The 23,965-nt window shown below is 35.5% G+C and overlaps 1 protein-coding gene across 7 annotated transcripts in view; it reads right to left on the bottom strand.

Annotated features, from left to right (window-relative positions):
* Nucleotides 1-4,618: 4,618 nt before the first annotated feature.
* TMEM161B (transmembrane protein 161B) overlaps nucleotides 4,619-23,965 on the bottom strand; it is an 83,876-nt gene continuing 64,529 nt past the window's right edge. For 6 of the 7 annotated variants that reach the window (XM_032156883.2, XM_032156884.2, XM_032156892.2 and 3 more), the window contains 4 exons: nucleotides 22,093-22,206; nucleotides 18,030-18,204; nucleotides 16,721-16,817; nucleotides 12,448-15,548 (listed from right to left, as the gene is read on the bottom strand). In XM_032156883.2, coding sequence (XP_032012774.1) covers nucleotides 15,271-15,548; nucleotides 16,721-16,817; nucleotides 18,030-18,204; nucleotides 22,093-22,206 — 664 coding nt within the window. In that variant the 3' untranslated portion in view covers nucleotides 12,448-15,270. Of the gene's footprint in view, nucleotides 7,211-7,638; nucleotides 7,728-7,832; nucleotides 7,939-12,447; nucleotides 15,549-16,720; nucleotides 16,818-18,029; nucleotides 18,205-22,092; nucleotides 22,207-23,965 lie in introns of those variants that run through there. The other variant, XM_032156897.2, reaches the window with a different exon arrangement.

The following is a 23,965-nucleotide window of genomic DNA, read 5'->3' as shown; positions in this document are numbered from 1 at the left end:
AATATTCTTGGAAGGTTGAATTTTACAATGAACACACATGTATGCTTCACTTGGATGCTACATATTTTATGTTTTAAAATGTATCTGTCAACTCATCACTCACAGTTCTAGCAATTTATCTTATTTCGGTGGGAATTTTTAAGTAAATTACAGATATACTTCCCCCTAAATATTCTTTGCATATTATTAGAGTTCAATATGTTTAGTTTTTTTCTCATAGTTTTTTCTTTTTTGGGTAAAATTTACATTAGATGAAATGCACAAATTTTAAGTGGACATCCATTGAATTTTGACAGAGGCATATATGCATTTAACCCAAATCCTACAAGATATAAAACATTCTCATTCCAGAAAGTTTCCTTATGCCTCTTCCCAGTCAATCCCTACCTCTACCATTCCTGAAAGTCAACCATTCTTCTGATATTTTCCACCGTACATTAGTTTATTCTAGAAATTTATATAAATTGAATTTACAGTATGCACTCTGTTTTATAAGACTTATTTCAGCATATTAAAAGAATCATCCAGGTTTTGCATAAATCATCAGTTTGTACTTTTTCACTATTATTCCATTGTATATTTATACCAGTGTGTGTATATATTCTACTACTGATAGACACCTGGGCTTTTTTTAGTCTGGGACTACTTTGAATAAAGCTGCTATGAACATTCTTGACCTTTTTGTAGATGTGTTTTTCTCTTGAGTAAACACATAAATGTAAAATTGCTGGGTCACAGGATAGGTGTAAATTTAGTTTTATAAGAAACTATTACAACTTTTTTGTAAAGTAGCTGTGTCATTTTCATAGTAGATGTACCACAAAGTATCAGAGTTCCAGTTGCATCATATCCTTGTCTACATTTGGTATAGTGGTATTTCATTTTGATTTTAATTAGCATATCCCTGATGACTAATAATGTTGAGTTACACATCTTTTAAGATTGTATGTGAATGGAAGCCTGTCTCTGAAAGGAATATTACTGGGGGAATAAAAATTCTCTAAGAAGAAATTAAAATCAGAAGCTGGGGACTTCCTCTTCCAATTAAGGTGAAATTAATAGGGACCAGATTCACTCCTCTATTTTAGAAAACTAAATAACTAAAGAAATTCTACATGAAACCTTGATTGTTCCAGCTTACTGACTTGATTGTCCAGTCACAGCACAGGGGAAAAACTAAACAAAGCCCAGTGGTCTTCCTGAGTTGAGAATCTGGTAAGGCTAAGGGAACTACAATGGACAGAAAAGAGTACCAGAAAGGAAGGCATGTGGTGAGGAAGCTCTATAGAGGTAGAGGTTCCCTCACATCTTCAGCCAAGTTCTGACCAATGCATGCATTTGAGGAAATTTCCAAGTGTTGGGGAAAGAATCACCAAAAAGGACAGGCAGAACAATCCTCTGGACTCATACAAGGATAGGAATAGTGTAATTCCTGTTCCTATTAGCCAAAGTAGGAAAACCTTTTAATACATGGGGCACTGGTAGAGTATTCAAAAGGGTATTGCCTCAGTATGGGTAAAAATTAGCATGAAATTAAAGTCTGATCTCACCTTAAATACAAGCCTCAAAAGAATCAAAACTGCCTCCTTGGTTTCCTATTGACTTAGTTGGATCCCAGCACAAAGCTCAAGAATACAGTTATGCACTGGTTAACGATGGAGATAGGTTTTGAGAAATGTGTCATTAGGCAATTTAATCATTGTGCAAATATCATAGGGTGGACTTACACAAACCAAGATGGTGCAGCCTACTACACATCTACGTTATATGGTATAGCCTATTGTTCCTAGGCTACAAACCTGTGCAGTTTGTTACTGTCCTGAATACTGCAGGCAATTGTAACACAATTTTAAGTATTTGTGTATCTCACCATAGCTAAACAGAAAAGGTATAGTAAAAATACAGTATAAAAAAAGTAAAAATAGTATACCTGTCTAGGGTACTTACCATAAATGGAACTTGTAGGACTGGAAGTTTCTTTGGATGAATCAGTGAGTGATGAGGGAAAGTGAAGGCCTAGGACATTACTGCACACTACTGTGGACTTACAAACACTGTATACATAGGCTACTCTAAATTTACAAAGATATTGTCTTTCTTCAATAATTAATTAAACTTAGCTTACTGTCACTTTTTACTTTATAAACCTTTTATTTTTCAATTTTGAGTTCTTGTAATAGCTTAGCTTAAAACACAAATACACAGAGCTGTACAAAAATATTTACTTTCTTTATATGCTTATTCTATATGCTTTTTACTATTTTCAAAGCTTTTTATTTTTATTTTTTATTTTTTAAACTTTTTGTTAAAAAACAAGACACACCTGCATTAGCCTACGCCTGCACAGCGTCAGAATCTTCAATATCCCTGTCTTACCCTCTACATCTTATACCACTGGAAGGTCTTCAGGGGCAGTAACAATCATGGCACTGTCATCTCCCATGATAACAATGTCTTCTTCTGGAACACCTTCTAAAGGATCTGCTTTTTTCTTCTAATAAGTAGGACCATACTCTAAAATAATAATAAAAAGTATAACAAATACATGAATCAGTAACATAGTAGCTTATTACTGTTATTAAGTATAATGTGCTGTGTATAATTGTGTGCTAGGCTTTTATATGACTGCCAGTGCAGCAGGTTTGTTTACGCCAGCATCACCACAAACATGAGCAATGCAGTGCACTAAATGTTATGATGGCTATGACATCACTAGGTGATATAAGTTTTTCAACTCCATTATAATTCTATGGGACCACTGTTATATACCCAGCTCATTGTTGACCAAAAAGTTATTATGTAGTACATGACCCTATTTAAGGAAAAAAATACCTCGTACTCAACAGGCAAAACTCATAATGTCTGGAATCCAGTCAATGATTTTCAGTAATGCAAAGAAGCAGGAAAACATGACCCACAACAAAAAGAAAAATCATTCAATAGACACAAGATAAAATTAGTAGACAAGAACATTGAATCTGCTATTATAACTATATTTTATATGTTCAAGAAAGTAGAGGAAAGCATAAACATATTTTTAAAGACTCAATTTGAACTTAGTTCTAAAGGTTTTCTAAAATGTCTGAGATCGAAAAATTCACTGAATTAGTTAAATACCAGACAGGATGCTGCCAAAAATAAAAAGACAAATTGAAAACATAGCATAGCAATAAAAACTACCCAAAATGAAACACAGAAAGAAAAAAGAAACCTGGAAAAAAATGAACAGAGCAACAGTGAGTTGTGGGACAAATTCAGTCAAACAGACCAAAAAATGTTTGTATTGCTTTACAAGTTAACAACAAATACAGCTGAATAATCATAAACATGGCACTTCTAATTCTCAAACTGGAGGGACAAGACCAGGAAAATGCTCTTCCACTTAAAACGCATTTGTTAAAACTGAAATCCACAACTTCTGTCAAGACCTTCAATCTTCTCAAGCAAAATCAACACCTATAAAGAGTCAAAGAAAACTATTAATAGTATCAAGTTTACTCCACATGTCTGAGTATGTAACTGAAAGGTCTTACATGTTTTTATACAGGTAGTGCTTTTACTAAACATTTTATGTAGCCATCCTAGGCACTTTTAAGAATATAACACCCTTTAAACACATTCTTTTGCAGAAACAGATGTCAAGAAAATTGTAAAATCCAACGATGCATTGCAATCAACTTTCTCCTCTCTCCTCAGGAGGAAAAACTAGTCAGCCTTTAACATGGCCTGAAATAAAAAGCCAATGATCAAAGAACCTGAATGAACCCAAGTAATAAGAAACATAAAATGATACCAAGGATCATCATATTGGAATTGCTAGAGGTTGAACACTTTTTCATGTGCTTAATGGTCAACTGTGAAGTGCCTATTCAGATGTCTCACCCATTTCCTAATCTATTTTTTTAATTCTTTATATATCCTGATTCCAGTCTTTTGTCTCGTTTTGCAAGTATTTTATTTCAAGTTGTAACATGTCTATTTCCTTAAGTTTTTTTTGATAAGTTTTTAATTTCTATGAAATCTTTTTTTTTTTTTTTTTGAGACGGAGTCTCACTCTGTCGCCCAGGCTGGAGTGCAGTGGCGCAATCTCGGCTCACTGCAAGCTCCGCCTCCCGGGTTCACGCCATTCTCCTGCCTCAGCCTCTCCGAGTAGCTGGGACTACAGGCGCCCACCACCACGCCCGGCTAATTTTTTGTATTTTTAGTAGAGACGGGGTTTCACCGTGGTCTCGATCTCCTGACCTCGTGATCCGCCCACCTCGGCCTCCCAAAGTGCTGGGATTACAAGCATGAGCCACCGCGCCCGGCCTATGAAATCTTTTATTGTTAAAAATAATTTTATGGGGGCCAAGTGCGGTGGCTCACACCTGTAATCCCAGCAATTTGGGAGGCCAAGGCAGGTGGATTAGCTGAGGTCAGGAGTTCAAAACTAGCCTGGTCAAAATGGTGAAACGTCTCTACTAAAAAAAAGAATTAGCTGCACGCCTGTACTCAGGAGGCTAAGGCAGGAGAATCGCTCGAACCCAGGAGGCAGAGGTTGCTGAGATTGTGCCGCTGCACTCCAGCCTGGGCAACAAAGTGAGAGTCCGTCTCAAAAAACAACAACAACAAAAAACCAATTTTATGGTTAATACTTTGTGTCCTAAGAAATCTAAACCCACCACTAATTGCCAAACTATGTTGTAGCTTTTACATTTGGCTCTTGAATTGATTCTTGTGTACAGTATGAGGTAGGGATTGAGGTTCATTTTTTTTAAATGTGGACATCCAATTATTCTAGCACCAGTTGTTGCAATGACTCTCCTTTCCCCATTGTACTGCTTTGACACCTTTGTCAAAAATTAAATGAGTGTGTAAGTATGAGACTATTTCTCAGCTCTCTCTTTCATTGATCCATTTGTTTGTCTTTATGGCAGAACCACAACGTCACTTTATAGTAAATCTCCAAATCCTCTAACTTTTTCCATTGCAAAATACTTTGGACAATCTAGGTACTTTACATTTCCATATAACTTTAAGATCAGATAGAAAATTTTTGAGTTTGGGGAAACTATTATTTGGATTGTGTTGAATTTATATAACATTTGTGTTAATTTATGTAACATTTATATAACATTGAGTCTTCCAATACATTCTTGTGAAATATATCATTTACTTATGTCTACTTTAATTTCTCCTAATGTTTTGTAGATTTCAGTGTACAGGTCTTACACGTTGGTAAAAAGCTACTTCTAACTTGCTTTTCGACAGTATTGTAACGAGAATTGCTAATTTTTCAAGTGTTCATTGCTTGTATTCTTACTTTTTACATGTCTGTAGTCATCTCATATTTTGATTACTGTTTTTAAATTAGCATTGATATGGGTTACTGTTTTTAACTTTATTTCTCCTTGAACCAATTTTGGTAAGAATATAATCAACTTCATTAATCTTTTGGAACAATCATTTTTAGCTTTATTCTCTATTATACATTTGTGTAGTATTTCATCGGTTTTTGCTGAATTATTCCTTTAATTCTACTTTCCTTAGGTTTGATGATCTCTTATAGCTTCCTGAATGGGAAACTTTAAATTTTGTTCCACAATGGGTTAAATAGCATCAAAAATTGATGTCATGTTCTTTACCTTTCAAAATACTTCATAGTTTCTTTTTATTTGCTCTTTAACCAATGAATTATATAGAAATAGAATGCTTAAAGTTAAGGCAGTTGAGATTTTGTTCTCTTTTTTATCACTTCTAGCTTAATTCCATGGTGGTCAGAAAACATTACAAATGATTTCAGTATTTTTACTTCTTTTTGGAGACATGGTTTCACTCTTGTTGCCCAGCCTGGAGTGGCATGACCTCAGCTCACTGCAACCTCCGCCTCCCAGGTTCAAGCGATTCTCCTGCCTCAGCCTCCTGAGTATCTGGGATTACAGGTGTGTGCCACCACGTCCAGCTAATTTTTGTATTTTTTTATTTTTTTTAGTAGGGACAGGGTTTCACCATGTTGGCCAGGCTGATTTCAAACTCCTGACCTCAGATGATCCACCCGCCTCAGCCTCCTAAATTGCTGGGATTACAAGAATGAGCCACTGTGCCTGGCTGTCTTTTTGATCATTTCTAGCTTAATTCCACAGTGGTCAGAAAAACATTACAAATAATTTCAGTATTTTTACATTTCTTGATCTATTTTTTATTTGAATGGCCCAGAATGTAGTTGTGATGGTTAATATTGAGTGTCAACTTGATTGGACTGAGGCTACAAAAAGTATAAAGGATAAAATAAAGCAGGCAGAAGAAAGTGGAATTGTAGCAGGACAAGCCGCAGAGAAAACCCCTCAGACACCGGATTAAAGAAGGAAGAGGTTTTTTATCCTGCCAGGAGTGTCAGCAGACTCGCATCTTAAGAGCTGAGCTCCCCGAAGACAGACTTCCTGACCCTTTTAAGGGCTTACAGCTCTAAGGGGTTCCACATGAAAGGGTCTGATGGATTGAGAGCACATGTGGTTAGAGTGGAGGGTGGTTAATCTTTTAACCTCAGGCCGGGTCATCAGTGGCACCGGCTGGTCTTGCCACTGACTTCATTCTTGTTGTTTTTCAACTTTTACTTCCTCCTCCTCTTCAGAGACAGGAGACAGTAAGAGAAATGGCTTCTCTCCTCATTCCCCCTTTTGAGAACCTCACTCACTAGTGGGAGTTCTCACTCTCATCTACACTACCCAGGTCTTCCTGCCAGTCCAGTTCCATTGACTCCTAGAGTTATATACTCTCCTGTTTTCCAACAGGGATTAAGTAGTTCTAATGGGTTATAGCACACATCAGTCTGGTCACTTCCTGGGCTGCATACCTTGTACTGGGTGGCATTATACACACAAGTCCCTTTTAAACAAAAAGACTATTTTAACTTTTTTTTTTTTAACCCTACCTCAGTCTGAGGAAGGTCAGTTGAAGTCCTTACTGTACAAGTCCAAAATTTAAAAAAATGAGTTCCACGATGAACTTCCTCATGCTTCGGCCGTGCGTGGACCAGTCAGCTTCGAGGTGTGACTGGAACAGGGCTTATCATCTTCTTCAGGGTCACTCTGCAAGGGTTGTCCAGGCTTGGTCTTGCCTCCCAAGTTTCAGGCGCTGCAGGTTTTACATGGCAGTGGTGGATCCAGGCTGGGATTCCCTCTCCCTTCACAGCAGTGGGAGTGGTCAGGATGACAATCTGGGGTCCTTTCCACTCTGGGCACAAAGAGACTACGTTCCAGTCCTTGATCCACACTTGATCACCTGGGGAGAAAGGGTGAACTGGGGAGAATAAGCTAACAGGGCATCTCTCATTTACCCAGGCTGAGATTGTGTAATTTTTCCTAAAGCCTGTAGCTGTCGCTGTAACTCAATTTCACCTAACTCTCGGGGAGTGCCTGGAAGTCCCCGCAATATGGGAGGGGGTCTATGATACAGTATTTCATAAGGGGAATATCCTGTTCTTTTAGAAGGGGTACATCTAATTTTAAGTAATACCATAGGGAGAGCCTGTATCCATTTTAATCCTTTTTCCTGACATACCTTCCCTAAACTATTTTTGATAGTCTGATTCATCTGCTCCACCTTTCCAGAACTCTGAGGCCGGTAGGCAGCATGCAGTTTCCATGTGATCCCCAATACCTTTGCCGTCTTCTGTACCAAGTCAGCCACAAACGCCGGCCCATTATCTGAGCCGATCTGTAAGGGCAGTCCAAATCTAGGAATAAGATCTCAAAGAAGCACATGGGTTACTTCACAAGCTTTCTCAGTTCATGTTGGATAAGCCTCCACCCACCCACAGAAGGTACACACAAGAACTAGTAAATACTTGTTACCTCTGCACTTTGGCATCTCTGTGAAGTCTACCTGGAGATCTTCAAAGGGGGCTGCTCCATAAGCTTGTATACCGGGTGGAAAGGGTGGAACTTGCCTTGCATTATGCTGTCGGCAGGTAACACACCACTGTGTCGCCGTTTTGGCAAGAGCTGATAAATGTGAGATGTAGAAATACAGTCCTAACAACTTTTCAAGTGACTCCTGACCTAGATGGGTGGTTTCATGCACAACCAGTGCAACTGCAGCTCCTAGCAGCTGTGGCACAGCTACTCTCCCATCTGGTAACCAAATCCATCCTTCCTCCATCACTCGTCCTCCCTCTACCTGGAGAAAGTCTTTTTCTTCTTTAGAATAAGTAGATACAAGATCAGGTGCTTGAGGGAGCAGAGGGGCTGTGACTGATGCCCGGAAAGGGGCAGATGCTGCTTTTGGAGACTCTGAGTCAGTGCGGGAATTCCCCAAACCCACCAAGGTGGAAGCTCGCTGGTGTCCTCTGCAATGCGTAACTGCCACCTTGTGGAGTTTCCATACTGCTTCTAATTGCAAGATTTCTTGTTGATATTTTATGTCTTTTCCCCCAGAGTTCAATAGGCCCTTTTCTTTATATAATGCTCCATGCACTTGAAGAGTTAAAAAGGCATACCGAGAATCAGGGTAAATGTTTACAGTCTTACCTTCACTGAGTTCTAATGCCCGAATTAAAGCAATGAGTTCAGCTTTCTGGGCTGAAGTGCCCTGAGGCAACAATCTGGCTTCAACAACAGTGTCCAGGGTTACCACTGCATACCCTGCACATCTCTCTCCTTGTGGGTTGATGAAGCTGCTCCCGTCCACGTATAGTTCCCAGTCTACTGATGCCCAAGGCTGGTCCCAGAGGTCAGGTCTGCTAGAGTAAACTGAGTCCAACACTTCTACACAATCATGCTCGACAGGGCTCTCTAATACCGGAAGCAAGGTGGCAGGGTTCAGGGTGTTACAAACTTCAATGGTTATATGAGGATTTTCACAAAGCAAACTCTGGTACTTGGTGAGTCTAGCATTTGTTAGCCAATGATGTCCTTTAGTATTCATTAAAGTCACCACAGCATGGGGTGCCTTTATGTTCAGGTTTTGCTCAAGAGTCAGCTTATTTCCTGCCTTTCCTTGAACATCAGACTCCAAGTTCTTCAGCTTTTGGACTCTTGGACTGACATCAGTTGATTTACCAGGGGCTCTTGGGCATTCAGCCACAGACTGAAGGCTGGGCTTCCCGACTTTTGAGGTTTTGGGACTCGGACTGGCTTCCTTGCTCCTCAGTTTGCAGAGACCCTATGTGAGATTTCACCTTGTAATTGTGTGAGTCAGTTCTCCTTACTAAATTCCCCTTCATATATACATATATCCTATTAGTTCTGTCCCTCTAGAAAATCCTAATACAGTGGTCATATTGATAAAGTTCCACGTAATCTTGAATGTGATTGTTATTATTTTGTGATTATAGGTCCAAAATTGTTCAGAATTTCTATGGTCTTGTGTGTGCGTGTGAGTTCTTTCAGCCACTGAAATGTGTTAAAGGTGAATGACTTCCATTATGATGAAATGTATCTCTTTTGTAATGCTTCTTGTCTTAATGCATACTTTGTTCTAATAGAGTAATTAAATTTGGCCTCTTTTGGTATTTCACTTTATTACTTTCAATTTTGTGTCTTTTTAAGTTTAGATTTGACCCTTAAAAGTACCATATAGTCACAGTTTGGTTTTTAAACAATCCGAAAATACTTTTATTTGGGGTATTTAGTCCATTTACGTTTAATCTAATTTCTGATATAGTTGCGTTCATTTCCACTACTTTTGATTTCAGTCCCATCTGGTTTGTTTTCATCTTTTAAATTAATATTATTCCATTTCCTTCTTTTATTTACTCGTTATAGATTCTTTTATGGATTATCTTAGGGATTACAGTGTACATTATTCTTTTATCACAATACAAGTTACATTCACACTTTCATGATACTGCTAAAAACACATTATTTTAACATCATTTATCCTTTCCTTTTCCATTGTTATTGTGAACTTTAAATATGCTGAATTTTAAAATAACACAGGCATTCAGTAATTGTTTTTTGTCCATTTGCTTAAACATTTATAATGTCTTCCTTGTCCATTTCCATGTCTTCATCTGTGATTACTGCCCTTCATCCTGACCACAAATCTCCTTAGTTTTTATTTTTAAAGTCTTTCTGTTAAAAGCCATGGAATCTTACATTAGTAGCTATTTTCTTTTAACATATTAAAGATGTAATTCCAAACAGAGAATGATGTCAGCAAGATAGCAGAAGAGGAAGTCCTAGACCCTCCTTCCCCCAACAGGGACACCAGCTCAACGACAATACACATACAGATATCCTATATTAGACTCTTCATCTTAATTTATTGTCTGCATTCTCTCCACTAGATGCTAAGCTCTTGGAGGGAAGAGATTTTGCTGTTTTGTTCATTGCTGTAGCTAGGGTGTGTGGAACAGCCTATGGCACATTACAGGCACTCAACACATATTTATTGAAAAATAATTAAATGGGTACAAACCAAATTATTCCAGAGAAAACACTCTTTGTGAAGTCATTTTCAAATAACAATAAATGAATGCCCTCCAACATGATCTGTAACCATTCCTAAAATCAAACATAGCTGTATGTTTTTCTCATAACACAGAGAAATCAGTTATCAGATTTAGAAATATATAGCTGGCCAGGCGCGGTGGCTCATGCCTGTAATCCCAGCACTTTGGGAGGCCGAGGCAGGTGGATCACGAGGTCAGGAGATCGAGACCATCCTGGCTAACATGGTGAAACCCCGTCTCTACTAAAAATACAAAAAATTAGCTGGTCATGGTGGTGGGTGCCTGTAGTCCCAGTTACTCAGGAGGCTGAGGCAGGAGAATGGCATGAACCCGGGAGGCAGAGCTTGCAGTGAGCTGAGACCGCGCCACTGCACTCCAGCCTGGGCAACAGAGCAAGACTCTGTCTCAAAAAAAAAAAAAAAAAAAATAATATATATATATATATATATGGCACCACACATTTAACATAAATTCATTTTGAAGATGCAAAAAAAAAGTAACTATAGACAGAAATGGGATGAGATGTTTTCTGATTCTTAGATTAGCATTCTGCCTACGAAACTATGCTACTACTTTATTTAAGAAAATAAACTGTCTTTTCCCAAACGGGAGAAAGAACAGTAACCACATGCAGGGAGTGATGGGAGGAAAACAAAAGAAAACAAAACAAAAAACAATAGGATGGAAAAATACACACTCTGATCCATTAAAAATAGGCCTGTCCAACATGAATAGCTCATTGCTAAAAAAGGAGTCCCATGGTAACAGAAGACATATATGTAAAAAAGCTCTACCTGTTTTTGTTCCCCACCTTACGAAGAAAACAAAAATATGTGAAAATGTTTACTACTTTACAAAAGGAAAAGGTTGACATTAGCTTTTGTTTTAATCCCAAGATATCATCAAGCAAGACATTAGCTTTTTGACCATCCTTGGTGTCCATGTCAGAGTCTTCACGGCACATAACAAGCTCAGCTCTAAAGCCAAGGTATGAACATAATAAGATGGATAGGAGTTAAAAGATGAGATGGTACAACTATTCGAGACACTGGGTTCAAGCTCTAGTATCACTAGTGTGTTTAAATCTGATTCCTTAAGACACCTATATCTTTGCAAAGACACAGGATGATCTGCATTTAAAAATCACTTAGTTTTATTTTGCTGAATAAAGCCATATACCTTGATAGACCATTTTCAATTAAGTGATGCCTCAGAAACTGTGTATGAATTCAGAGAATGTTGAGACCTTAGGCTTCATAATACTGAGAATTTAATCTTTCATTTGAAAGAATAAAATCTATCCAGTGAAGTTCCAATTATAGTTTTCATAATGAATTCTATTTATTGCTTCCTGGACCTGTCAATTCCATTAATGGATGAATATCTCTTCTGAATCATAACTGAGGAAGAAATGCCACTATTTTACCAATGATATTTATATCAGAAACAATAAGACAATGAGCCCATTCTGCTTGCATGCACTGGTCATTTTATGCACATCAATTGGGATTCTGGGAGAAATACTGATATAATAAAAATGCACATGGATATTAAGATAAAATTATATGCTTTTCATTTCAGACAAATCAATGGGAGTAGGAGGAAGAATAAATATTAAGATAAAATATATTTATTTTATAAGAATAATATAAATATATCTTATAATATATATTATATGTATTATATATAAGAATAATATAAATATATTTTATAAGAATAAATATTAAGACAAAAGTATATGCTTTTCATTTCAGACAAATCAATGAGGGTAGGAGGAAGAATACAGCTCTGATTTTATAGTGCAATGGCTAGCAAGTGGGGGAGTAGGAAAGACAGGAACCAATAAATTGTCACAATCCTACTAATCATACAAAACCAAGATTATAAGGTTTTGTATGATTAGTAATAATACAAAACATATATAATAAAAATAACTTTATATATGCTTTGAAGCATATTATATTGACTAAAGTATAACATACAAAATAAAAGAACTATGTTGGTCTAATTTGGGGACATTAAAATATTATTTGGTTTACATAAAGTACAAACTCTTTTGTATTTAAAGAACATAACTCTTGGTTCAAAGACAAAATGCATAAATAAACCAATTAGTTCAAATTTGCTTTGAAAGGCTAAAAACACTAAACCAAACCTGTTACTTAAAATACTTGGTTTGCCCAAGCCAGAGTATACTTAGAGTTTCAGTTTAAAAAGAATGAATTAACAGAACTTTAGGAATATATATTATTCCATCCAATAATGAATTCTATGTCTTTTACACCATATTACTGCACTGTACAATCTTTGAAACTTAAAATAATAACTTCAATTTTAGTTTTTAAAATGTGGCTCTTTGGTAAGAATGATTATAAATACCAAGTGAAATTCTTTTCTAGTCCAACATGTGAGAACTTTCAGATACAAAACAAACGTCAAGTTTTGGTATCATCTTATTATAAAACAAACACATTTTGATGATGCTGACATATCTCACAATATATTTGAAATGCTTCCTTTGGAAATACAACATGAAGCGTCATTAGGATATATCCACAATTCATTTCAGTCAAAGAGTTTTATCCAGTTTAAGTACTTATTACTCAATTTTTTAAATGTTTTATTTTATTTTAGTTTCAGGGCATACATGTGCAGGTTTGCTATATGGGTGTACTGCACAATGCTGAGGTTTGGACTTCTAGTGAACCCATCAATCAAATAGTGAACATAGTATCTAACAGGTAGTGTTTTAACCCTCGTTTCCTTCCCACTTCCACTCTTTTGGAATCGTTAGTGTCTATTATTTCCACTTTTATGTCCATGAGTACTCACTGTTCAGCTCCCACTTATAAGAGAACATCTAGTATTTCATTTTCTGTTTCTGAGTTAGTTCACTTAGGATAATGGCCTTCAGCTTCATCCATGTTGCTGCAAAGAACATGGTTTCATTCTTTTTTTACGGCTGCATGGTATTCTATGGTGTATACATACCACATGTTCTTTATCCAGTCAACCACTGATGGCCACTTAGGTTGACCCCATGACTTTGCCACTGTGAACACTGCTTCAATAACAGATAAGTGCAGGTCTCTTTTTGATAAAATGGTTCCCTTTCATTTGGATTGATACCTAATAGTGAAACTGCTCAGTCAAGTGGTAGTTCTATTTTTAGTTCTTTGAGAAATCTCCATACTGTTTTCCATAGGAGTGGAAGTAATTTACATTCCCAGCAGTGTATAAGCATTCCTTTCCTTTTAAAGCATGGCTATTTCCAAAATATTTAAATCTACACCCAAAGACAGGAATTTGCTATATTAAAATTTTCAAATGAATGTGAACCGTAAAAGCCCTGAAAGTTATTCCAAGAGTTTCAAACTTGCTTTCAACAGCAGTAACAGCGCTGAAACATAAAGACAGCCTCCTAAGAGTTATATGGAAAAGTATGTATTCATTTATTTGAAAAGAGAAAAAAACTACCGTTGTTTATCTCTTATACATTTTACAATCTTGACCTTTCATTTTGAACTTTAGATGTAAAAAGTATCAAAAAGAGTTTTACTTTTTTTCATTTCCCTTGAATGTTTCATTCAAATTATCTCAATTTTGGCCAGAAAAACAAAAATATTTCTAATTCTAGAAACTACAAATTTAAAACAAGTCGTATTTAACAAAGGCATACATGATACCTGTAGACCTGATTTGAGAGGGAAAGAGTCTGATTTTTGGAAATGACAGAAAAAGAATTTTAATTTGGGAAAAATCATTAAGCGTCCATAAAACTTTAAATACACTCACACATAGGCAACACAAATTGCTTACTCCGCCGATCTTTCAAAATGTATTTTAATCTCATTCCAAAAAGAAATAAAATTTCTAGATACAAATACATCTCATTCAAGTCAATTTTTAACATACATTCTGCAACTTAAAATATTATAAGGATTCAATATTTTCATCTTTTATAATCTCAATATATTATATATTTAATATATAATATATATACAATACATACAGGTAGTCAGCAGGTTTACAAAGTAATTTCTTTAAAGTCTGATCAGTATTGATAAATATTTTTAGCCTATTAAAAGGAATTATTTAGGATCACAGAATAAAATAAAATATAGCAGGTCCAAACCTAATGGCAAGATTACAAATGTTCATATGGCCAATCATTTTAAAAGAACTCTCAAGTTGGGTGGAATATGTTTTAAAACAATACTCTTGCTATTCTCAAGCAGCAGTAGTTATATATTTTAACCATATTCATCTCCATTAAATTTAAAATAACTATGCAGCTTTCTTTACTGTAATATACAGTAGCTATCTCTTCCTTTCTGTTGGATTTTATTGTTTCAAGAGTAACTAATATATTACCAACAGAAGAGACTTTAGCCCCTTTCCCTCCCCTAAAACATGGCTCAGTTTGAAGATTGTTCTATAGGCAGCCACTATGACTATCAACAGTACCATAAAACCATTAAAAGCAATCAATAACTAGAGTCATGTGAGATGTTTCAAAGACTGCTGGATGCTGGAGGTTTCTGTAAACCAGGGTAATCAGAAATATTACCCTTGTAGATAGCCCTCTCATACCAGTAAATACAAAGAGTTAAAATTCCAATGCCACAGTGTAACAGTTAACAATCTATTTTGTAATTTTAAATATTACTACATTAATTCACCCTGAGAATACACAGGAAACATTTAATACAGGACATTCTGATATGTTTTTTTTTTTCCCGTTGTATTTGCTTTCTTCTGGTTTTCATCAGCCCTTTAAGGGCTCAAATATTTTAATTTAAAGTGTGATTTGGATATGCTTTTTTGTTAACTGAGATTCATGCCACAGTCAGATACTGGTGATAGAAAAGCCCAAAAAGGCTTGTAGAAAAGAGGCAAGCAGCAATCCACCAGGTCAGAAAAGACAGAAGTCCTCGAAAAAGAAGAGGAGTAAAAATATTTTTTAAGCTGCTCAGTGCCACTGTTATTTGTGTAACAGTTACCTTCATTTTCCCTTCAGCTGATGGTAATTCAGAGTAAACAGAATTGGACAGTAGACTATTATCCACTGGTAAGGTAGAGATAGATTCTGGATAAATACCCCAGGAATGATTACCTAGAAAATCAAAGACACAAATACAATTTGAAGAGTAACTAATTACAAAGCTTTTTATTAAAAAAATCTTTACTATATTTGAAATTAACAATACGTTTAGTGGCACAGTACATCATTTTATGTTGAAAATAAAGTAAAAAAAAATCCTTCTAGATCCCTAAAAAATTAACCTGACTAGAGACTATCTGGCCTCATCAGTAAAGGCACACATTAAAGCAAAAAGTCTGATATACTTTCAATTAACTGCACTAAAAATTGGTAAAATAACAAAACAATTTCCTCATTGTATAAGAAATGAATCAGCTAACTCTACTGGAGTGACAAGGACAGATTCAATAACTTCTGAGAAATCTTTTCTACTTCTAGAATATCAAAATAAATTCCTTTCTCAGAAACTATGATTTCAATGTGAAAACCTATTAATAGCTTCCAAAAATTTATTTCATCATATACTTTCCTACAGTGGATAGGATATGAGCCACTTAATTTACAATTGAACTACCTATCCCTTTACATTCCGTAGATTCTTACAGGGCACCTATACCTATCATCAAGACTATGACACCTACTAGGTCCATGAAGCCAAATAGTTTTAGTTCTTTCCAGTTTCTTAAACCCTAACAGTGGCTGATTGCCTGATCTAAGAAAGGGGAAATGATCAATGCAATAACAGATACTTCTTGAATAACACCACATGGGGACTTGATAGCTTAGTGAAGAGACTTGTAGAATTTTGTATTAAGAAATCTTTACCCTTTCGATGTAAGTTATCTAAACTAGAACTTACCATAGCATTCTGTAATTTATGTAAGTTTATAATTGCCTTGTAATAATTCAAATGTTAGGCAATAACAAAACCTTAAATCATCCTCTTATAACACGAAAGTAACAAAGATCAACAGTGCTTACTAAAGTTACTGGGTAAATCTGAGACTTAACCTTTAGTAAACAATTCTTGAAGACAAAGCATAAAGTTATAAAACCATGGGCCTGAGTTTTCAAAATGAAGATGATAAATCACCTTCCACAGCTAAAACTTTCCCATGGTTCTTTTTACAACTTTTAAAAAGAGGAACAATTTTAAGAATTGCATTTCTTTGTTGGTGACAAAAAGCCTTATTAATTATAGGTAGAAAGTAAAAGATGCTTCCTAGTTGCCAGGGCATGCCTACCTAGTGTTTTCAAAAGCAGAGTTGTGTGAAGCAGCATTACCAGAGGCGCCACATACTGCAGTGCAATGACACAAAGATAATAAAAGACTCGAGCCACCTGCAACCAACAACATTCTTAAGTGTCTAATACAACTGACATGTTAGGAGTGAATTAAACTTTCATATAATTGTCATACCAAAATGCTTAAGAGATAATCCTTTCACAAGAAGGAAGCTAAATATCAATAAGTTGTGCTGCATGATAAATGTCCCCAAAATAACTTTGGAAAGGCTCAATTTGAAGTCAAGTTTTTAGAACATGAGAATATTAAAATAGATTCCTTAAAAATAATTCTTAAATGATGTATATATATTGGAGAAAATAACGACTAAGATTCAAATGGTATACATTTACTTACATTTCAAAGATAAAACACAATGTAAGGGCATCTACCTAAAATATCCAACTAAATAACAATAGTAGGCAGAGGCACATATGAGCATAAATCCCTCATAAATAAAAACATTAAGTCCCCATTCTACATGAACATATTTGAAGTCAAACTATGGAAAATATAAAAATATATAAAAGGTAAAACAGAAAAAAGTTGTTTAAATCTTAATAAATGCCCCTAACTATGGAGGTGAATCAAAAACTGAAGCTGGTGGGCGTGGTGACTCCCGCCCGTAATCCCAATACTTTGGGAGGTGATGCAGGAGGACTACTTGAGCCCAGGAGTTCAAGACAAGCCTGGGCTACACAGAGAGACTCTGTCTCTACAAAAAATGAAATAACAATAATAAAGCAAGGTAGCCAAAAACCACCTCTCTTAAAAAAAGATACAGTCAGGTTATTGGTCCACTATAGTGGCAGATGGATTCCTTGTCCTTTTCTTCTCTGGAAGCCTCAAATAAATTAAATACTTACATTTCATGTTCAAGTACATTGAGTAATATTAAAATGAATAAATTTAGCCACTAAAGGTCGTATTTCCTAATCTTCAAGTCTTAAAGTCTGGACAATATGTTATAATGTCTTTAAAATCAATTAGAAGGGTCCCATTTAGCAATATTAGGCATAAAACAGCTTTGCAGCACCCACTGTATGACACCAAGCACTTAAGGCGGGAAGAGGAATTAAGACCTCTTCCTTCACTTGGCACCAAAATCAGATCAAGGTCTCTTTGATATCTGTCAGCTTAAGATTGTTCTGTTTATTTATAATAAGAATATGACGGGTTGAAATACTATCTATTAAAGGAAACCAAATTTTTTTTTTTTACAGTGCGGTTTTTGCTATTTTTCATTTTGACTAGGGTATAAAACTTACCATTTTCTGTAGCTCAACCGTGCTTATTCGCCCTGCTTCTTTCTTCATCTGATCCACACATTTTTGGGCTAAATTTAAATAAGCTTGCAGGTGACTACGCATCATGGCCAACCGCAAAGCACACAGCAGGATTATTAACCAGAGTCGCAGAGTATCGAATGTGGCTTCTGTCATTCTACAGATCAAAAAGTTGATAGGGTGCTCTCAAAGACAACAATAAGCTAGCATGCTCGTTATATGTTAATGCTCACCATATAAGAAGTCTACACTTAGCAACAGTTAGACACATAAAAGAATCTGACTCTGCCATAGACTTATCTGTATAATACTTTCACTTGAATAACAGAACTAGATAAATGTATCATGAAAGCCTAAGAAGTTAACAGGTATCTAGAAGAAAAAAGTAGAACAATACATGAGATCTTTTTCTCTATATACCCTCCTCCACGGATAAAAACTGGCTGTGACATGAAAAGAGAAGTTGGGGAAAGAAAGAAAACTATAGGGATTGCCTGGGGGACTAATCAAGTCAATCACCCAGCATCACTGGGTACAGCTTTGCCTGATCATGTACCTAGGTGGATGGGATCTTTCACTCTGCTGAGCTTTTACTTGGGACCACTGGAAAATAAAAAATTCTGATATATTATGAAGAAATCAGATGCCTGAGATTCCTCTAAAACAATTCATTTAACTTGCTACACATTGAAACTGGCTCAGTTCTGAGCAATTCCTCAAGGTTAAGGTTAGGATTCCAGGTGAAAATACGTAAGGTAAGGACACCATTTCAGAAACCAGACCACTGATGAAGGCTGCTTAAAGAATTTTTAGAAAGAAGAGATAACTTCTGATTGTCCTTTTGGTGTTTAATGTTTTTAAAAGACCATGGGTTTCTGCTCTGATGAAGAACTACATTGCAAGTAATTTGAATGTAGTGACTAGACCACCCTTGGCATCTAGTCTTATATCTAGTACCTACCAGGCACTTAAAATGACTGTTGTAATGCACAGACTCATTTGCCAGATAAAACCTGGAACTCAGAAAGGTCTCCCTGAAATTCTTAAGAACATGAGGGTAGAATGGATGCATAGAAAGAACAAATGAGAAAAGATTAAAAAAAAAACCCTCATAACTAAAACTACAATATAGGAAAATTTGAAGTGTAAAATTTTGCTCGAACTGTTTATGAAATGGAGGTAAGAAATGGGGATGGGACAAAGGCTTTACTATATATACTCTCTCATTTCTTTTTATTAAGTCATGAGGGGACATGGACATAAAATTTCAATGGAAAAGCAACGTTGGCTAAGAAAGATAAAGGCCTAACATTTTATCAACATGTTTCCACTACAATGAACAATGAGATTAAGGAGCCATCATGTGAGAGTAACAGTACATAAGACACAAGTCTACCCACAGCCTTGACCCTTTCCTGGGGACCTATAAACAATACTGTGCTCCCTCCAGTTGTGCAACAAGGACAACTAACTGGGAGTAGCCTGAAGACAGCTATTTAACAGCCTTTGAGGATAACAGGTAATATGAATGAAAGGAACACAGTAAGGTAGTGAACTAGAAAATTATTTGTTCAGTTTATGAGTTGAGGATTTAGGATAATAGTCATTAAATAGTACTTTCTAATTAGATTATTCAATATCATCATAAATATCTGATAAGTTGATCTGATAGAGTATCTCAAGAAGGAGCATGAGGAGGGGCTTAAACTATATAGGTAAGAACAGGCAGAAGAAATCACCCTAAATTCCTGATGCCATTCTGAGCTTTCCTGTATATGCTGTGTTCTTCTTAGGAGGTTTTGAGCACACATGGACTCTGTTTACCATATTTTATTTTTTTCAATGCTTTATCAGAACACATGATGGACTCAAATACATTTCTGGGTTGAAACTACATTATACCATATTTTTTGCTTCTGATTACAAAGATCTTTCCACAAATCAATTCGTCTGTGACAGAAGAAGAACCTGTCACTTCATTTTTTCCTTCATCCTACCCTCTTTGATGGGCAGCCATTTTTTCACAATCTATCACATGCACTTTAGATTTTTAACAAAAATTAAAAACTGCCTCTAATAACTTAACCATGAATTCAAATTAAAGAAGAATAAAAGAGAGCAGAGGTAAAACTGTAATTTTGCTTGGAATGTTTATGAAACAGGTCAGAAATAGGGGTGGGACAAAGAGGGAAAAAGCTATAGAAAGAGAACCTCAGGTCTTTATATACAAACAACATTTTTCCTATAATTTAATATACACACAATGGAAAAGTTCCTTATTCCCATTTCTATTAAATAAAGTATTCACTACTAATAAATCCACATGAAGTTTAATCAGACTGGAAGTGGGAAATGAATGTTGGCCTAACTACCAAGTGTTTCATGTACACGCGATCTGGCTGAATAACCTTAGTCAAATTATTTAACCTCTGAGCCTGTTATTTCATGTATAAAATAGGATGACAACAGCAACAAATGGTCAATTACCATAAGAAGATACAATATGTAAAGTATCAATATCTCACATAGTAACTGGTATATAAATGTTTTATAAATGCTAGTTTCCTTATTTTCTCAATTTAACTAAGGCAAATATAAAATCAGGGAACAGTTACAGGAGTATGAAATCCAGTTTCCATGACCAAATTTCAAGGAAGGACTGGGAATGCTTTCAGTATCAAAGATATGAATTAGTAGTTTCTCTGAGATTTTTCTAGAACCTTAGATCCTTAGAATTACTTTTCAATACTTAGGGAATCTGTCAAGTGAAATTACCATTAAGGTAATTAGTGTGTGTCAGCAGCGGGGAAGCATTACTTTTTCAGTGGCTATTTCCCGGGTTCAACAGGATTAACGCTAAAAAGAAAAATTATCATGGTCATCACTGATTTTATATATACTCCACGACAAACTGGTACCAGGATAAAAGAAGTACACAGTATAAAAGGTACACTGCATATATATATATATATTCCATTAAATATACTCCAAGACAAACTGGTACTGGGATAAAAGAAGTACACAGTATAAAAGGTACACTGCAAAGTCAATGACTAGTCAAGTATTTCTATATTAATTCTGATGAGGCAAAGCAGTGAAAAGAACATTTATTAAGCACTTAATTCCAGCTGGTTGCATTACATGTGTTCTTTCATTTATTCCAGTGATAACCTTGTTAGGTAGATACTATTATCTTCATCTTCCAGATAGGGAAACAGAGGCTCAGTGAAGTTAAATAATCTGCCTCAAGTGAAGATTTTAGTGAGGACGAGAGCTGCAGTTTGAACCAGTTCTGTCTGAAACCTTCTGTTACTCTAACAGTTCTACAAGGCTAACATATCAAGTCTAGTTATTAATGCCTATTAATAAACTATTTCTGTTTCCTCACCATCTTCTTCTGCTAAAATACAGTTGCCTAACTGTAGAAATATAAACTAGTATCAGATAATAATGTTAAGGTATTAGTATTAGATAATTGTTAGGTATGATGATGTTATTGTTATATAGGAAAATATCCTTTTCTTTTTAGAGGTGCAAACTAAAGAAAGTACTAAGGGATAAAACTGTTATGTCTCTAATTTACTTCAAAAATGCTTCATCAAAAAACAAAACAAAAAATGGATGAAGCAAATATGGAAAATGTTAACAACTGTCAAATACAGGTGTTGAGTATATGAGTTTCCGTTTATACTACTTTTTTTCTCCATAATTTTCAAAATTAAAACAAAAGAACTCCAGAAGGTATCTAAACAATAGCCACAATGACAACAGAAAAATGATGATGACTGGATGTAAAGAGGAGGAAAAAAACAGTGTATAAGGTAATATTAATGCAAGGTAATAATCATTAACATTAACTAATAAAGATCACAAAAGTGTTAAATGATGGTCTGTAGTTTCAATTTTCTAACACATCTTTTAGCATTCCTATTAATGTCTGAAAAATACAGTGTCCTGATTTTATCACTGAAAACCAAATACAGTAAATAACATTTAGTAAAGCAGTTTTGGTGATAAAAATCAGCCCTCAAATGCCCATACTTACAAAGGGATACTTTCTTTACCCAGTGGTGGGTTCATAATGTAGTCTTTGGTGATTGGTTTTACCCAGAGCAGAACCATAAATAAAGGTGCCAAGAAGTTGATATGAAGTAAAGTTCTGAAAGTATGTAAGAAATAAATACAAAAATTCAGAAACAGCATGTGCTAATAAATTACAGAAGCTGGGGTCTTATTAAAATGGAGGTAGGAACTTATTTGCAGTACTACTACTTACGATACTAGTGTCACCATCATTTTATATTTATCATTATGATTTAACACTGATTTGAGCCTGTGAGAAATTACATCATTATCTTAATTTTTCAAATGAGAACATTTAGATACAGAAAAGTTAAATGACTTGCTCTTGGCAATAACAGTTAAGGTAAATATAGGACTAAAATTCAGATTTGTTCACTTCTATTCTAGTATTCTTTAATAATCCCATACTTTATTCCTGATTTAATAAGCAGGTATTTAATGATTCTAACTTTATATAGTCAATGAATCTAATCGATTTTCAGACAGAAGAGTTGTCTGATACTTTCTAGTACAACTGAAACAAAGTGTCTCCTCATTATCTACAAGTAAATGATAGTGATTAGCCAGGTCCATATTACTAGAAGGCATATGGCAGATGGAACCTACTGCAACAACCTGCAACTGAGGAATCTTTTAATGAGTAATGATCATTTATAATTTTTAACTTCCATGGTTAACAATTGTGATTCCACATTTTAATTTCTTTTTGAATGAGTACGAACACACTTGAAATAATTTCCCTATCATATATATCTCATATATATATCATATATATGATATCATACCTATATATGATATATATGAGATATATATGATATGATATCATATTATATATGATATATATGATATATATATTTGATATATATGATATATATATCAAAAAAATTTGCATTACTCCTGACAAGGCAATATACCTAATACAGCAAAGGTTTCAGGTCTGCGCTATAACTTCATTGTTAATTGTCCAACTTTGTATCCTACAGAGACAGATGGCTGATAAAAATTTTTCTTATTTTAGAAAAAAGGCAAATTCTTCACACATTTTATTACCATAAACTGCTTTCATTATCAACCACACTTAAGAGCTAAACTGGAGGGTTCAAAATACACACAAACACCACATTTTAAAGTATCACTACATAGGCAGACAGTGATCTGTGTGAGTGAACAGGGCTGGGTCAGGAAGCCACAAACACCTGACAGGGAAAGGCAGAACTCCCACTCTAACCTCTGATATAAAAACACGTCCTAGTGCCTAGCCATGGAGGTGAAGAAAATGCTGCTCTTTGTGCCAGTCATGTTACTCTCACAACAGAACTAGCTTGCCCACACCCTTGTATCAAGGCAGAGTGCTACAACACAATGAGGGGCTGCAATAAACTGAAAATAAAATAAAACCCCAAATCCCCCAAGGGAAAAAATCTTAAAATGAAGCCACATTTTACTAAAAAGGACACTAAAATGTGCACTCCACCCCCAACCACCACTAAATGCTTTAAATGTTTTTATAAAGTGATTCTTTCATCCCACAGCCTGGGTAAACCATCGGATGTGGGGAAGAAAGAAGCAGTATTAGGTATGCAGTGTTGCTAGGGAACACTCTAGTATCAAGGAGCAGCCCACAGCGGTTTCAGTAGCTTGTGAAGGGCTCCCTCCACCCACCCTTTTCAGCTTATTTAAATCATAACACTGGGGTTAGTGGACTGAAGTGTGTGTGCAGAGAGGAGGGGGAGAACCAGGTTTTGTCTTAAAAGAAGCCATTAGGGAGACGGGTGGTGGGAGAAAGACGGGATGCAGCCAAAAGCACACTGAGTAAAAGGAGGAAAAAAAAAAAA

This window comes from Hylobates moloch, unplaced genomic scaffold (assembly GCF_009828535.3).
Source record: "Hylobates moloch isolate HMO894 unplaced genomic scaffold, HMol_V3 SCAFFOLD_6, whole genome shotgun sequence".
Lineage (NCBI taxonomy): Eukaryota > Metazoa > Chordata > Mammalia > Primates > Hylobatidae > Hylobates > Hylobates moloch.
Note: the sequence above shows the minus strand (reverse complement) of the source record. Positions and strands in the feature narration are given on the sequence as shown.